General features: G+C 36.2%; 1 protein-coding gene across 1 annotated transcript; it reads left to right on the plus strand.

Annotated features, from left to right (window-relative positions):
- Positions 1 to 314: 314 nt before the first annotated feature.
- On the plus strand, positions 315 to 5,136 carry LOC120085490 (uncharacterized). The gene is made up of 7 exons (XM_090317518.1): positions 315 to 453; positions 648 to 668; positions 1,064 to 1,250; positions 1,345 to 1,490; positions 1,954 to 2,151; positions 3,724 to 4,728; positions 4,858 to 5,136. Exons 1-6 carry the CDS (start codon positions 315 to 317, stop codon positions 3,882 to 3,884), a joined length of 852 nt encoding a protein of 283 aa, XP_090173644.1. The 3' UTR covers positions 3,885 to 4,728; positions 4,858 to 5,136.
- The last annotated feature ends 11,333 nt before the right edge of the window (positions 5,137 to 16,469 follow it).

Raw genomic sequence — 16,469 nt, forward strand, 5'->3', positions numbered from 1 at the left:
GGCTTTAACCCATTCATCTTTGTCAACATCCCTACAAGAATTTTGGGCTTTAGTGTCGGTTGGAAAAAGTGAAATCGGATGTATGATGTCGGTTTTATTTTTTTAAAAAAAAGTGGATCTTTAATGTTGGTTTAAAACCGACATTGTAGGGTACCTTTAATGTCGGTTTCAAACCGATATTAAAGACCTAACTTTCTATTTTCCGCCCCATTTTTTTCATTTCCTTCTTCACTCTCCCTCTATTTTATTTTTCCTCTCATTCTCACACTTCCCTCTTCATACCCGATTCTTTCTCACTCCTCTCTTCCAAACCCATGTCTACTGCTCATTTTGTTTCTCACTCTATCTTCCAAAGTGGATTTGTTGGTCGTTCCGCCGGATCTGCTGCTCATTTCGTCGTCGTTCGCATGTCTCCGTCAGATCTGTTGTTCATTTCGTCGTCGTCGTTTGCGTGTCTCTAGATCTGCTGTCGTCGTCATTCGTCGTTCATTCCGCCGCCGTTCGTCGTTCGTTCCATCGTCGAACGATCACCAGATTTGGACAAGGTTAACAGATTTTTGTTTCTATTTTTGTTTTTGTTTTTTTTTTTGTTTTTTTTTTGTTTTGTAATTTCTCTGTTTAATACATCTTGCCCTCTGGTGTTGCAGTTTCGGAGGTGCAGCTTAACCGTGCGAAAGAGTCAACAAAATCTACAGTTTTGATGCATCTAGAGTCCAGGGTACTCTTTCTATCTTCTTTCTCTCTCTCTCTCATTCACACCATATGTCTTTTGTTATTAGGATGAGAGAGAGCAAACTGCTTGTTACTAGGATGCAATCTCCATCTTTAAAGCTGTCAAAGTCAAATTGTGAACAAATCAAAGGGATTGGGGACGGGGAGTAGGTTAGGGGATAGTCCACAGAGGGAAAGGACATCGGAAGCCTAGACGTTGAACAAGGTCAGGGTCAGCATCGTGGTGGGCCATTTCCGCGGTCTCATATAGAAAACGCGAGGGAAAGCACCAGTGAAAAGGGAATTTCCTTTATCCACTTTTTGGTGGCTTTGAATCATTACAACTTTTGAGGAAATTGGTACAGATGTTCATTTAAATTTGTCCTCACTTTTCAATTGGATCGAATTTTGGTTTCTCCTAAGTACAAGAAGAGGAGATTCAAGAAGACAGCAAAGCCTCAGCGTGGAAGGAAAAGAAAAGGACGAAAAAGAGAGAAAAGTGGCCGACTAGGAAAGCGTTCAAAGTGCAAGGCTAAATGGTTTGTGCCGTGTTTAGTTGGGCTTTAGCCTTCTGCTTTCCTCTGTAATATTCTTTCAGTGTGTTTCTGGACATTGATAATAATTTGCCTTCAGGAGTTCTGGGAGTTCTACTGACACAAGGAGTGAGAGTACAAGTGATAGCAGTAGTAGTTCTGATGATGAAAGAGTTGATCATTGTGTCGCTACTCGTAAAATTAAAGATTCTAAGCATTTTGAGGCTAAATCAAAAGGAATTATTGGTATGTTGTCTCTTCTTATTCAATTATGATTTTTTTTGCATTAATGAGATGGTAGGGTTTGTAACAAGTCCACATGTTACATCTCCAAGATGATGATACTGCAGCATACACTCAAATGATTTGAATATTGCAGATGAGAAGGAATTCTTTAATCCTGTTAATGAGACCACTGTGGACAAACAGAAAAATCAGGTCGTTAATTTATTACAGGAAGAAGGTGAACTGTCCCCAAAGCATGATGATATTCTGAACAATAATCATAAAACTGAAACTGAGAAACTTGAGAGATTTGCTAATCAACATCCCATTTCAGATGGCTCTAACTTCTCTAGGATTCAACTTCATTCTTATTTCCTTTTATCTCTGTTTCTTTCTTACTGTTTGTTCCTTTAACATCAGTTGTATTGTTCTGAGTTTATATACCAGCAGTTGCTTCACAAACTTCTACATTTGTAATTGATAGGAGCCCTACTCCCGAAAGGCCAAGAAATAGCCCTAGGAGCAATCATCATTAGAAAGTTGAGAAAAATCAAGGAGGAGAAAGAAAAGGATTATGGGTGGCGTTTGAATTTGAGAGTCTACAAAGTAATTAAGGATAAATCCAACCAAATAGTTGCGTTACGTAGCCTGCTTCTACAAGACAGGTGGTGCTGCTTGTTAGGTAAGTTGTTTGAATATATGTTTATGTTCTACAAATTTTGGTTTAACACTCTACTTAATTTTAACAACATATCCTAATATTGACAATATACTATGAATGACACAAGCATGGACACCAATGACATGTCATATATGAGTTTGCTTAAGCTGAATGGTTGTTATTAATTATCATAGTTTATTAATGTATTTTATAAGATACATAATGCAAAATTTATGATAAATAAGATTGAAAATATAGTTTTTTTTTTTTTTTTAAGTCTAGGATAAACCTTAATTTTAACATATTCAAAAATTTTAGTAGGTGTTTCAAATTGACCATGACGCATTTAACAACTACATAGTTTCAAAATATATATATATATATATATATATATATATGGGCACATATTTTGCTCTTAAAGTCTCATTTTCCTAGAACTGTTGCATGTAGTCCTTTAGTAAAACTTGATATGAAGAAGATTCAGAGAGTAACAACGAAATTCAAAGGTAAGAGATATAAATAAACAATTATTATCACTAAACAAGAACATGATGAGAAGGGGGTTGAGAATCTTGTGAACTTGTAAAGAAAATGTCTCAATGTTGGAGGCATGTTGTTACTTTATGTGTTTTGGCATGAAATTTTTGTTCTTATGTTTACGCCTCTCAACTGTTTGTGTAAATATCTCAATGAAAGCTAGTTATGGTTTCATTCCAATATGTCTCTCTGCTCCTAGATTTTGGCCTTTTTATGTGTCTATGGCCTTTGAAATTCGATTTGATTAATGGTTTTGTTGTATATGATACATTTGTTGATTTACTTGAAGTTCTAGTTCATAATTACTTGCTACCTTTTGGATAACTTCCTTAAGAAAGGTAGGAGTGAGAAGTTGAGTGATGAAGCAATTAAGGAGACACTTGAGAAGGTAATTTTTACTGTGATTTGGTGTATCTCATTTGGATGTGTTTTTATTGTGTACTGCAGAAGTTATTTATCTTCTACTTTCCTTCTGTGAGAGATTACCAACAGAAGTGTTATGTACATCCAAAGAGGAAGTTCCAAGGATTAATAATTTTATCCTTAAAGTCCTTGGCCATTAGATTAAAGAGATCACTGATTTGTGCAACACAATTCATCCACGATTGATATTAATGAATCTAATTTGGCTATTTTATGGGGTGTTATTCGTTGTTGTCCATATATTGTAAAATTTCAAGCCAATTCATCCTTACTAGTGGACTTGATTGATGCACTTGATCAACTTTGTACTGTTGAAGGTAAAGTTTAATCATCTAATATGAGAGTGGTTTATTTTATCTTATTTTCTTTATGACAGTGATATTGATTAGATGGGTGTATAAGATTATCATAATAAGTACCTATTGCTCTTATACAACAAGTGGAAAGGTGCTTCTTCTAGTTGAATATGGTTTTGATATTTTGTTTGTTTTTGCACATGCATACCCAGACTAGATATGTAAGATATGGCTATGGATATCTTTATTGCACTAGTTGAGGCTACTACCACTTTTAGGTGCTCGGTCTTATTTTTCTCTTTAAGAATTACAGTTGAATTTATTCATGCTCTTTTAGGCGACATATTTGGCGTCCCTAAAGAAAATTTGGAAAGCATAATTGGTGCCACCATAGGTTCTTACCTTAAGTTGCTCTCTAGTGAGAAGGTTGGGCTTGAAGAATTAAATAGACTTGTGTACCTTGCAAAAGATATAGCTCATGTTCACAAGTCTTGGTAGCTGTAGTTGATTATTTGGATTTTATTTATGAGTAAGTTGGAAATTTTGCATTCTAGACAATTTTTTCTACCTTCTAATCATTATTTCATCTCCAACCTTGGTTGTTGGAAGCATGTAGTATTCCCATTAACCGTGTTAATTGTAGGCTAGAGGTCAGCAAAATATTCTATTCTGAAGAGTTTCAAGCAGATAAGGTTGAAGATGCTGTACAGGTGTTTGCAGATAATTTGCGTCACCCAGATAAGGGAGTTCGTATATCTACTCTTAGAATATTATGCCACTATGAGCCTTTTCGGTCTGCCACCCTTACAAAGGACCCTTCAATTGATAACGAGATGGAAACTGAAAATTTGGAATAATATTCTGATGATTTAGTGGGCGGTGAGGTAAATTTGTCCACGTTCCTTTATTTTCTCGTCTGATTTTGTGTTTTGGAGCTCTGGATTCACAACAATAAAGCAGTGCAAGTTAAAGTTGTATGTAGTAGTGATTTTGATCATTTTCTTTCTATGTTAAATGTGATTCATGCTTTTTAAAATGCCTTTCAATCTTGCCTCTTGAGGTTTGAAATATATGTGTGCATACATATTTAAGCTGACAGGAAATAATGTTATAACATTGTCATTGGGTCATGTTTCATGTTTATTCTGAAAGCCTATACTAATTTGAGCCACTGCAAGTCTTATGGTAACATCTCAACTTATGATTATCTAGGTTGCAACCTCACTGAACTCTACTGAGTGTTTTATCCTACAATCCGACTCTTCTGTTTTCTCTTGGCATGGAAACCAAAGTAAATTCGAGCAACAACAGTTAGCTGGCAAAAGTTGCAGAGTTTCTAAGGGTAAGGTCTCAAGCATTTTATACATACATATATATATATATATATATATATTTGAATGGATACAATCTTCCGTTGCATGTGTTACGCTTACACCCAAATCTTTATTATTTGTGATCCTTTGAACAACAGTGGTAAGACAAAGATGCCTATAACCAGATACTACTGAAGTTGGGGGGGTCTGTTCAAGAAGAATTATGAAGGGATCCATACTTACCAAGTGGAGAGGGACAGTAAACTCATAATGTTTGTAAAATCATAATCTTTGTATTACTTGTAATTTGTGTTTTCAAGACCTGAATTATTGTACACCTTTTAAATTATAATTCTATAGCAGAATTTGCGGATTAAATGTTATAGATTTACAATCCATACATGAATAATATGTCAAGCCATAGCGTTCGATGATGATGTGCCATGTTATATCTTTTTACCGAAAAAATGGATTTGGCAAGGGAACTTTAAAAAACGGACAATAATTGATAAAACGGACATATTCGGGCTTCAATGTCTTTTAAGAATTAAAAAAAAAAGGCTTTAATGTCGGTTGCAACTAACAGGCTTTAATCACTAAAGACCTTTAATGTTAGTTGCAACCGACATTAAAGACCTTCAATGTCGGTTATAACCGACATTAAACGTCTTTAATATCGATTGCAACCGACATTGAAGCCTGTGTTATGGTATTATTGAAGCCCTTTAATGTCGGTTTAACACCGACATTAAAGGTAACCGACATTAAAGGGCTTTAATAACACTATCTTTAATGCCGGTTTCCAACCGACATTAAAGCCTTTTAATGTTGATTTAAAACCGACATTAAAGCTCGAATTTCTTCTAGTGCATCCTCCATTTCTTTCTTAAAAGACAATGGATCCTCGACACCATCATTTATAATGACGTTTTGGGCTTCAGTCGAACCCATGTAGCGATCTGGTGGGTTCATAACCCTCCCACTACATCGAGGCAGTCTCAACTCTTGAGCTGGTTGACTAGATGTACCGACCTCAACAACTCTTGTTGATCTGTCGGCCTATTCAACAAATCTTGTTGAACCCTCAACAATCTCAGTCTCACTAGAGATCTCATGCAAAATAAGCTTACTTTGTGGCTTATGATCCCTCATGTGGTCTACTTCCAAGAAGATAGCATTTGTAGAAACAAACACTTTGTTTTCACTCAGACCATAGAAGTATCCACCTCTCGTTTCCTTGGGGTAGCCTACAAGGAGGCAAACCATCGAACGTGGTTCCAACTTATTTGGGTTAGTCACTAGCACATGTGCCGGATAGCCTCAAATCCTGAAGTGGCGTAAACTACCTTTACGGCCTCTCCATAACTCAAAAGGTGTTTCAGAAACACTTTTCGAGGGAACATTGTGCAAGATATAACATCCAGTCTCTACTGCAAAACCCGAAAACGAGTCTAGAAGATGAGCATAACTCATTATAGACTGAGTCATATCCAACAAGGTTCTATTTTTCCTTTCTGATACACCATTCTGCTGAGGTGTACCAGGGGTCGAGAGTTGGGACACAATTCCATGTTCTATTATATAGTTCTAGAATTGGAGGTTCATATACTATCCACTGCGATCAGATCGTAGTGTTTTTATTTTCTTACCTAACAAGTTTTTAACTTCAGCCTTATACTCCTTGAACTTGTCAAAGGCTTGGATAATCATCTGTGAAAGAGATGAAATATTCATACCCACCCTGAGCTCTAACATTCATCTGACCACAGAGGTCTGAATATACAAGCTCCAAGGCTTTCTTGGCTCTATAACATTTTCTAGTAAAAGGTCATTTGGTCATCTTGCCTTCGAGGTATGATTCACATAATGGCAAGGAGGTTTCTTCTAAACTTTTTAGAAGCCCACTTTTTACCAACTTCTCAATCCTATTGAGGTTGATGCGACCTAACCTTAAATGCCAAATATGGGTATTTTCCTTAGGAGAAACCTTTGGTCTTTTAGCTGTTATTGTCGTACTGAACATTTCAGTGTTAAACAAGGCTTTTATGACTAACGACCTTAGTACATATAAGTTACTTTCCATTGAACCATAACCAATCTCCATTCCATTTTTATTTTTAAATAAACACTTTATTCTCAGAAAAGAAGACAGTATACCCTTGTTCAATAAGTCAAGAAACCGAGATTAAGTTCCTCTTAATATAGAACTACAAAAACATTATCCAGTAACAGATAACGTTTCTTGTCAACAAATAACTTCAGCCTGCCTACAACAACAGCTGAAACAACCTCACCAGTGCCGACTCAAAGAGTCATCTCTCCCTATGAAAACGTTTTCCGGGAACTAAAACCTTGGCAAGAGGAACTGACATGTTAGTAGCACTCGAATCAAGGATCCAGGAAAAATCATCATTCTCTACCAGACACGTCTCCAAGACCAATAAATCAGATTTACTGTCTTTCCTCCTCTTTTGGAGAGTAGCAAATCAGTGTCAGAACAACTGACACTACTGGTTTTGTCATCCATCCCTTTATGCTCGAAAAGTAAGAACTGACGTTCAAAAAAATCTTGCAATGAGTCCACGGTCTCACGTGCAATGATCATGTTCTCAACCCTTTGGGCCAAAACATCAAGTATGTTAGCCAAAATGTGAAGTCAGGTCACAAATTAGCCTTCATCCACACCTCATATGCATTGCGAACACTTCGCGGTGCATCAAGGGTCGGGACTTGAGAACACTCCTCAACCATGACAAATACAAGGTTGTTTTCCACAAAATAGGTTTCACACGATTCTTTCCACTGTAAGTAGTGGGTCATATTAAAAGCATTAAATGGAAATACTAACGAGTTTCTGAAAAGAAAAAAACACATTGACCTATGTTAGGTTTTAAAGCAAATACCCGTTGTAAAACAAAACTACATCCAATAAGGTTTTAGCAAAACTAATATGAACTCGTGTCACATCTAGTTCCACAATGACGTTTCAAAGGTTTAGGACAAAAGCCGTCAAAGAGAGGTCAATTATCCCCCCTCTAAATTGAGAAGTTCTCAACCAGTCATTAATACCATAACAACTTTTGCTCCTATAACGACTAGTCATCATTGATTTGGCCAAGAAATCATTAACTTACTTAACAATCTCCCTAAGTGTGACCTGCCGTTTTAGGCCCTAGAGATCCGCCCCAAAAATCCAATCCAAAGGGAAAAAGTTCGATTGGGGCACCTAAAGCGACCCTATCCATTTCTGGAGTTGACCTTAATCTTGACCAACTGCACGAAACCCAACCGAAGAGGGATGCTCCCAAGGCGCCACGAGGGAGTACAGAATGATCTCACTGTGTGAACCAATGATAAAGACCATAGGATATGTTGACACACACCCTTCACCCACTTACTATAAACAATCTCTCTGTTCACCTTGATATTGACTCATCTAAACATCATCCGAAGGGGGATGCTCCCAGAGCACCACGAAGCCAAGCATGAATTTCACGATGTGAACATTCAAGGAGAAACGTGAGTGGAATTATAGACATATCAAATACATCTCTTCCTCCCACTAAGTACTTTATAACCTAGGGTTTAGCTTACTTAGAAAAAAGACGGCTAAGGATTTTAACTAAGTGACTTTTAGGTTTGCCCAAAAGTAACTTTTACCTTGGATAATTAAACAACTTTTGATCATCATCCATTAAAATCTTAATCGAGTCTTTGACCAAATCGTCACATGCTTGTTAAAAATCTATCTAATTCACCTTTCCAGGTAGGTTCCCAGGTAGGGGTGTTATGTTTCCGTCAACTTAAGAACCCCAGCCTAGCTAGAACCGCCTTAGACAAAAGGTCCCTTATAGATAGATTTAAAACAAAATTAATCTTTTATGCCAACCAATTTAATCCTATTAAAGCGATTTTAAAAGATTAATCTAGGTTACTAAACTCTTTGGAACCATTTGTACTTAGGTCTATCTCAATCCAATTTTAAAACCCTTTTAAAAAACTTGAGTCCACCCTAAGTTCACATGCAACTCTTGCTTATTGATTTTAGGTCTAATTTCCTTTATAACACTTATAAACAGAAACCATAACCACAATGCTAAGTTAACACATGCAAGGCATTCATAACGCTTATAAACAGCCTAAGTGTCATGCTCAATGCATTGTCCATTCATTGCTACTTATTTTACATAACACTTATACAAAACAGCAATGAAACAAGAAAAACATGCTTCCATTCACCCTTAGACTATAACATTTATAATCAAAGGATGATGCATGGTAATGCTCACTGCATGCAAAATATAACTCTTATATTTAATGATGCATGCGCATGCTTTCAAGTAATTTCTTCATGCTCGATTATAACATTTATAATACATGATGCATGAATAATTGCACAACCTAAGGTGGGTTTTAAACTATATGTCAAACACTTTGGCATATAAGCACCATACATCACATTTCTAATAAATAAATGTTGATGAGCCAAGTAAAATTGACTTAAAATCACAATATTAAAGCTAACTATTACAAAGACAATGAGTCTCTGGTTCAAACAGGCGAACCGGGTCTTGAACTGTCCAGACGAAGCAACGTGTCTCCAACCATCATGTACTAAACTCCTCGCGATCATCTACACGATAAAAAAAATGCTTCGCTCTATCGCTTAACAATGCTCCCAAAGCTAAACCATCGATTAACAAATAATACACGATCGTGTACCTTTTACTAAGCAATTTCCTGAGGTACGCAATCGCTTAGCGCGCTCCGCACAATGTCCACCTTATGCGATCACCTAAACGACTACGATGCGGCAAAGCACCATCTCTTAAACGATCACTTAGCTAGCGCCTCCGTATCGTACGCGATCGTGTAGGTAGTCACTAAGCGATGAGGCTTGCTAGCTACACGATTGTCTAGCGCGCACTTTTTACTAAACGATGAACATCACATTCTCCCACTACGATTGTTTACCTCCAGCGCCTACGCGATCGGGCAACCAATGCTACACGATAGAGTAAACGATTTACTCCATCGCTTAGCATTAGCTAAACGATTGTTTAGTAAATACTACACGATCGCATAGAAAAATCTACACGATCGCTTAGATAAATCCCAATGATCGTTTACCTTAGGCTACACGATACGACCAACGCTTGATCTTCTTCTTCGTTGAGAACCGTATCTTCATGCTTCGAAACTTCATCACGAACAACTTGGTTAACTCAAACTCTTTTAATTACAGATCAATTGTAAGTTAATTACGCCCAAAAACACAGGGGCTCTTACAAATTAATACTTTGTAATTGAAGAAAGCTTTAACTAAAGGAAATTAAACCCAAAACATTCATCAATTCCATGAAAGAATTCTTATTCAAGAGTACCTACAAGCAGAAGTGGATCTTTCCGATTCATTGTGACAAAATTTCCACATATACATTCAAATATACTAAAATGCATTCATAATGCTAAAGAGATCAAGAGAACATACCAATTGAAGACTTCTTCTCTTCACAGAAAATCTAAAACCCAACCATCTACCTCGAATATTCTTCACACGAACAAAAAGAAACGGAGATGACACCACCACTCAGAGCCCTCAGTATTCTTAGAGTGAGAATCCAAAGGGTGGGCTTTGTTTGGATTTGGTAGACGAAAGAAGGAAGAGAGATCGTATATAACGATAAAGAAAGTGGGAGATGAGTTCGTCTATCGTATAGACAAAATGCTTGATCGTTTAGGTGAAGTATACAATCGTTTAGGAAAAAGGTAAGTGATTGTCTAAACGATCGTATAGAAAAAGGTAAACGATTGTCTAAACGATCGTGTAAAAAGCAATTGTCTAAACGAACGTATAAGAAAAAGGTAAGCGATCGTGTAGAAAAACTAAGCGATCGTCTATACGATCGATTAGTAAATATCATGAGCTAAACGATTACTTAGGAAAAGGTAAACGATCGTTTAGTAAATAGCACGCGCGGGTGTAATTGTTAAGCGATCGCTTAGCACTATCGTATAGGTAAGCGATCGTGCAGGCACTATCGTATAGGCATTGATTTTCTAAGCGATGACACACTTTTTAACACAATGTTCGTGCATCTCATGCTTAACACATTGTGAGTTATTTATGTGTCTCAAAGTGATCTTTCAACTCACTCATCTGTTATTAAAACAGAAGAGACGCTGTCCCATTTCCCTTTTAACTGTCCAATGAATGTGATCACATCATATTCATAACATATGAATTAATATCATATATTAATTATAGTATTTTTCCTCCACTAGATATAAATCATATTTATATCTAATTTCTTCTAAATTAATGTATCTCATACATAAAGTTAATTATATCACATATAATTAACTAGTTCAATTATATCATACATAATCGAACTCTCTCTTGTCAATTTGAACATTTCAAACTGACCCAAAAACTAACTCTCAACTTGTATCCAAGCTACCAAGGGGACCTTATAAACCTATGGCTCAAAGCTCCAACGGTACGTGAATAGCTGACTAAACTCTTTAGTCACGATATCCACTATTCGTTAACTGCCAGGCATTCCACTAAAGATCGATAATTGAACTCTTCTTGCCATAGATATATTTCTATGTCCATTGGATATAACCAATCATCAATACAATGACCCTTCACAGATGCTCGTAATTACAGCAGACCAATTTACTATTTTGCCCCTATAGTTACATCTTCCTCCTATCCTGTTTTGCCCCATATCCTGTTTTGACCCAGGATATGGTTAGTATGCTTGAAAATGGTACTTGGCGGGAAAATATGGTTGGCTTCAGTTGACGGGAAACGATAGTCGGTGATGACCGGCCGAAAAATATGGTCAAGTTACCTAAGCATAACTAGCGGGAAAGAAATGGTCGATGTGCACATTGGGGGGAAAATGGGGTATAGGGAAAGTTTCCATAAAATTGTTGTTGTGTTGTTGTGTTGACAGTAGTTGACCATTATCAGGAAATGATTTCAGTGGCTTGGCTGAGGGAATGAATTTGAAATGATATTAATGTGTTGTTGAATGCATGCTGTTTTCCTCAAAAGTTTATTTTTGATAAGCCAAGGTTTTGTTTATAAGAAAATATACCCCTCACTGGGCTTATTAGCTCAGGTTTTCCAAATGTTTTCTTATATTCCCCCCGCCAGGTAGCAAAGCAGAGCATTCGAAGAGGAGTCGATCACCCACCACCACCATCTCAGGATTCGGTAAACTCTCGAGGCACGGCTCAGACCATGAATAGAAAGAAAATTTAATTATATGTATAGATAGATAGGGGGAATCTTGTAAACCTATTAAAAATTTATAATAAATATGGGGGAAAATATTGGACATGAGTATTGTCTTAGGATGCTATTAGTTACCCTCATGCTCCCTTCCCGGTCTTGGGGTTTAAGGCTTAGGAGGGGGTGTGACAATGTGTTTATCATGGTTTGACCCATCGCTTGGTGTCTTGGCCACACACTCTATACCAATGTATGGTCCTTCATGCGTTCACCACTTTAGCCAACATGACACCCTCCATTACAAGACCAATGCATATCCAACTTTCACCATGCGTCCATGCCTCACAAGTCTTAATGCATGGTTGTCCTAGGCTTCAACACTTAGCCAAATTTCCACCTGTTAAGCTCCAACTCAAAGTTACTCAAACGTTTACTCCAATACTTAATATTTAACTTATACTTGGTTTATTTTCTTAATTACTTGCTTAAGTAAGGAAATTGGGATCCGGGTTTCACAATTACTTCTCCCTTAAGAAAATTTTGTCCTCGGAATTTGCTCGAACCTACTCCGATTTAAGGTCTCACAGAAACCTCTGTCGCAAACCTTTATAAGCTTTTTTATAACTACACTTCCGTTGTGCTACTCTGATATTAACTTCCTTAGTTTGTCAACGATACTTCTTCTAGCTGTCTCTTAGCTAGTTGTCGAACCAAACTATCTACAAATAACTTTCCTATCTCAAATTCTTATTGAGAATAACTTAATTCATTCTTACCTTCCCCGACGGATCTTCAGGTAGCATTGTGAGTTCCAGGTCAGGTCGTCTGCTAGGTCCGCCACTTCCACTTTTCCTCTTAGTCCCACTTGACTAATTTCTAGGTTTCTCTTTAAACCTATAGAATCTACTCTACCACACATCCCTCTAGTTTTCCTGAATACAAACCTTATGTTTCCCAGAAACTTATGCTCTGATACCAACTTCTCATAGCCCCTCTCGAGCTCACCTCTTGAACCTGAGAGAAGGCATGAGGACGACAGATACCACCCTTTTGTGATACCTACTACCAATCTAAACCTTTTACACTCATTAAACTTTAAGCCAATTAAATAAACAACAACAGTTTCACAAAACTTATTTTATTACTAACAATATAACATTTATACAACTCTCATACGTAACTACAAAGTTTACAACAACAACTTAAAATCGGAAGTGTGGTTATGACGTGGCAGACCTTGACCTTAGCAGCACCCTGGAACTCATCATCTTTCACTACCTGAAAAGAAAAACATAAAAGAAAAGAATGAGCTTCAAGAAGCTCAGTGAGTGATAACAACATAACAAGTCTCTCACAACTTATAGCAAATAAAAGCATATCACATTACGAGGTCAACATCAAAACCTCAGCCTGGGATGAGTGTGTTCTCAACCCTACCTACACACACGATATATAGTTAACCTGATACTAATCATAAATGCATACTCTCCTGTATTCCCTATGTGCACATAGATCCCCGCTTATGGTCTTAGAAGCTAGGCCCGTTGGCCCTCTAACAATCTCATACAAGGTTCCTCTCACAAGCTCAGAAACTAGGCCTTATAGCCCCCTGATCATCCTGTGAGATTCTGCTTTGGACTTAGGAACTAGGTCTATTGACCCCCTGACCATCCTGGTAACATATTCTCATTATCGTTCCCGCTACTCAAACATTTACTCCAATACTTAGAATTTTCTTCCCTTCAACATAAGATTTAACATATACTTGGTTTATTTCCTTAATTACTTGCTTAAGTAGAGAAAATAGGATTCGAGTTTCACACAATTCCCCAAAGGTTAATTGCACTCCTGCTCTGCCACTCAAAGACTCCAATTTTTCAAAAAAGCTTTAGATGTCTATTGTATATGTTTGTACATAAGTGTTGTTCATGTTAGGGACGAGGGCTAAGTTTTAGGACTCACTAAACTCAATATATATTAATGATGTAATTATGTTTTATGCTTAATCCCTAGTTGGGTTATCTAAGATTGAGTTTCCTAAACTGTTGTTTACATTCCAGGAATTACTAAGGATGTTAAGGATGATGGTCTAATAGTAAGAGCCACAAAAGGGTTGGTAGTTGTTGTCGTCGTATTCTTTTCTAGGTTAAAGGGGTAATCTGGGAGCGAATGTGACATTACACCTCAATAGAAGATATATTAAAGGACGTGTCTAATAATGAATCTCAAAAGGCTTCAAAACGATCCACTAGAATGGGAAGATCCTCATAAATTTCAACCTGAGAGATTTTTTACAACACATAAGAATATCGATGTTAGAGGACAAAATCTCTGGTCGATGCCTTTTAAGAATATCGATGTTAGAGGACACATAAGAATATCGATATTTCATTTGCCATCAAAGTTATGCATCTAACGTTTGGATATCTACTTCATGGGTTTGAAATTGGAAGACCATCCCATAAGCTAATCAATATGGAAGAGAGTATTGGATTAACTAGTATTGCAACAACCCCATTTAAAGTTGTTCTAACTCTACGTCTCTCTCCTTCGATTTATGTGTGTAATTAAGAAAAAATGAATATGGACAAAATGAAATAGTTCCGTATAAAATTTAATGCCAACAGTGTTAAATATCTATGTTAATAAGGGTTGTAGTCTTATATTTAATATAGAATATATTATAGGTGATAATGTTTTGTTAGTACAATATAGAAAAGAATAATCAAATTTTTTATTTCAAAGTTGATATTACATATTCTATGTACTCGAAATGAACACCACATAGTTAGTTTAAATATGTATTTATTTTTTCCTTCTTAATTAGAGGCCAAAATTTAAATTAAAATAATTTAAAGAAATTATTTTAAATAAAAAAATTGCTGAAAATATTTACAAATATGACAAAATATCACTGTCTATCTGTGATAGACCACGATAAATAGCGATAACTATTATCCTTATCTATCTTAACATGGATAGACACACATAGTAATTATCATAGTTTATCGTTGTAATAACCCAATTTTTGTGGTAATTTTTAATTTAATTTTCTAAAATTATTTGGGTGTTATTTTGAATTTTGAGGTTAAATTGAATTATTAGGAAATGATAATTTAATATCAAAATTTGCTTCGATGAAGGATTTTGGAATTTAAATGTTTTAAGGAGAATTTGGGGGTGTATTCTTTCTTATCTTTATCTCAAATTTTGTGCTATCCCATTGCATTTTAGTTTTCACAGTTTTATCACCGCATCCTCTTTAATCACTGCAATCATTTGATGTAGATAAATTTAGTAGTTTATCGCATGTTGTTTCTTTGCCAAGTATGATTTCAATGATGAAAAATATGCTTCTATTTCTTTCGTATATACTAGAGTCAACTTAGTCTTAAGATAGTCACCGCATGAAATATTTCTCGAAGTTAGGGTTTTGCTATCTTTCTTTCAAACTCTCTTTACAACACATTCTAAGAACATCGCATGACTCATTTCAATCTTTTGGCAATGAATACATTGTCGAATTTTAAATTTGGGGGTGAGGTATTTATTTTTATTTTCGACCTTGCTATTTCTAAAAAAAAAAATTGAATAAAAACTCCACTATCAACGCAATGGGAAACCCATGTTGATAAGAGTTAAGTTGTGAAAGACACTTACCCATAGTTGGATGTCCGCATGACGAACGTGGGGGCAAGCCAAAACGAAAGTAAGTCACCAGGATCAAAGCATAAATAAATGATCGCAACTCCACTGCCAAATAGGTATGAGTTTAGTTTGAGAAAGAGTGCATTGCTCGAAGTTGGATGTCCGCATGACACCCGTGGGGGCAAGCCAGAACGAAGGCAAGACACTTGGATCAGCGGAAGGTCGGAATATATATATATAATTGTTCTAATGCGTTGAAATCATGTGACCGCAATATTATGAAATTGATGCTTAATGGATGCAAATTAACATGTTTCATCAACGCAATCCAACATTGTTTAAGAATTTAGCACTATGATAACGTGCATTTCTGCCCGTTATCATATATCACTACATACATGCTTAAGTTACATAAAGACAACCAGGGATATTAAGTTTATTGGTTTGTGATAAAATAAAAAACATCTAAATGTGCAAAGTCAAGAAGTGAAGTAAATATCATATATATTATACATCACAAGTGTTCTTACAAATTTGTTTACAAACTACAGGACACGAGACTTTAGGGCAAAAACCCCAACACTCCATCCACAAATAAACTTAACAATTAAACATAAATACAGAAAGCCACCGAGACTATAAAATGCAGTTCAAAATAGACTTGTAATTTTGAATATCAGAACAACATGGCTCTAATACCAATTGAAAGAAATCGTGCACGAGGATTTCCATGAGCAGCGGAAAAATCATTCCAAATTACAATCATATATGAACTTTACAATTACAGTCATAAACAGAAACAAATGGTTATGCATTCATTATAGAAATTATAGCATGATACAACAAAGAATCAAGGAGAAATGCTACACACATTTG

The sequence above is a fragment of the Benincasa hispida genome, chromosome 9, assembly GCF_027475165.1.
Source record: "Benincasa hispida cultivar pf3 chromosome 9, pf3_genome.v1.1, whole genome shotgun sequence".
Lineage (NCBI taxonomy): Eukaryota > Viridiplantae > Streptophyta > Magnoliopsida > Cucurbitales > Cucurbitaceae > Benincasa > Benincasa hispida.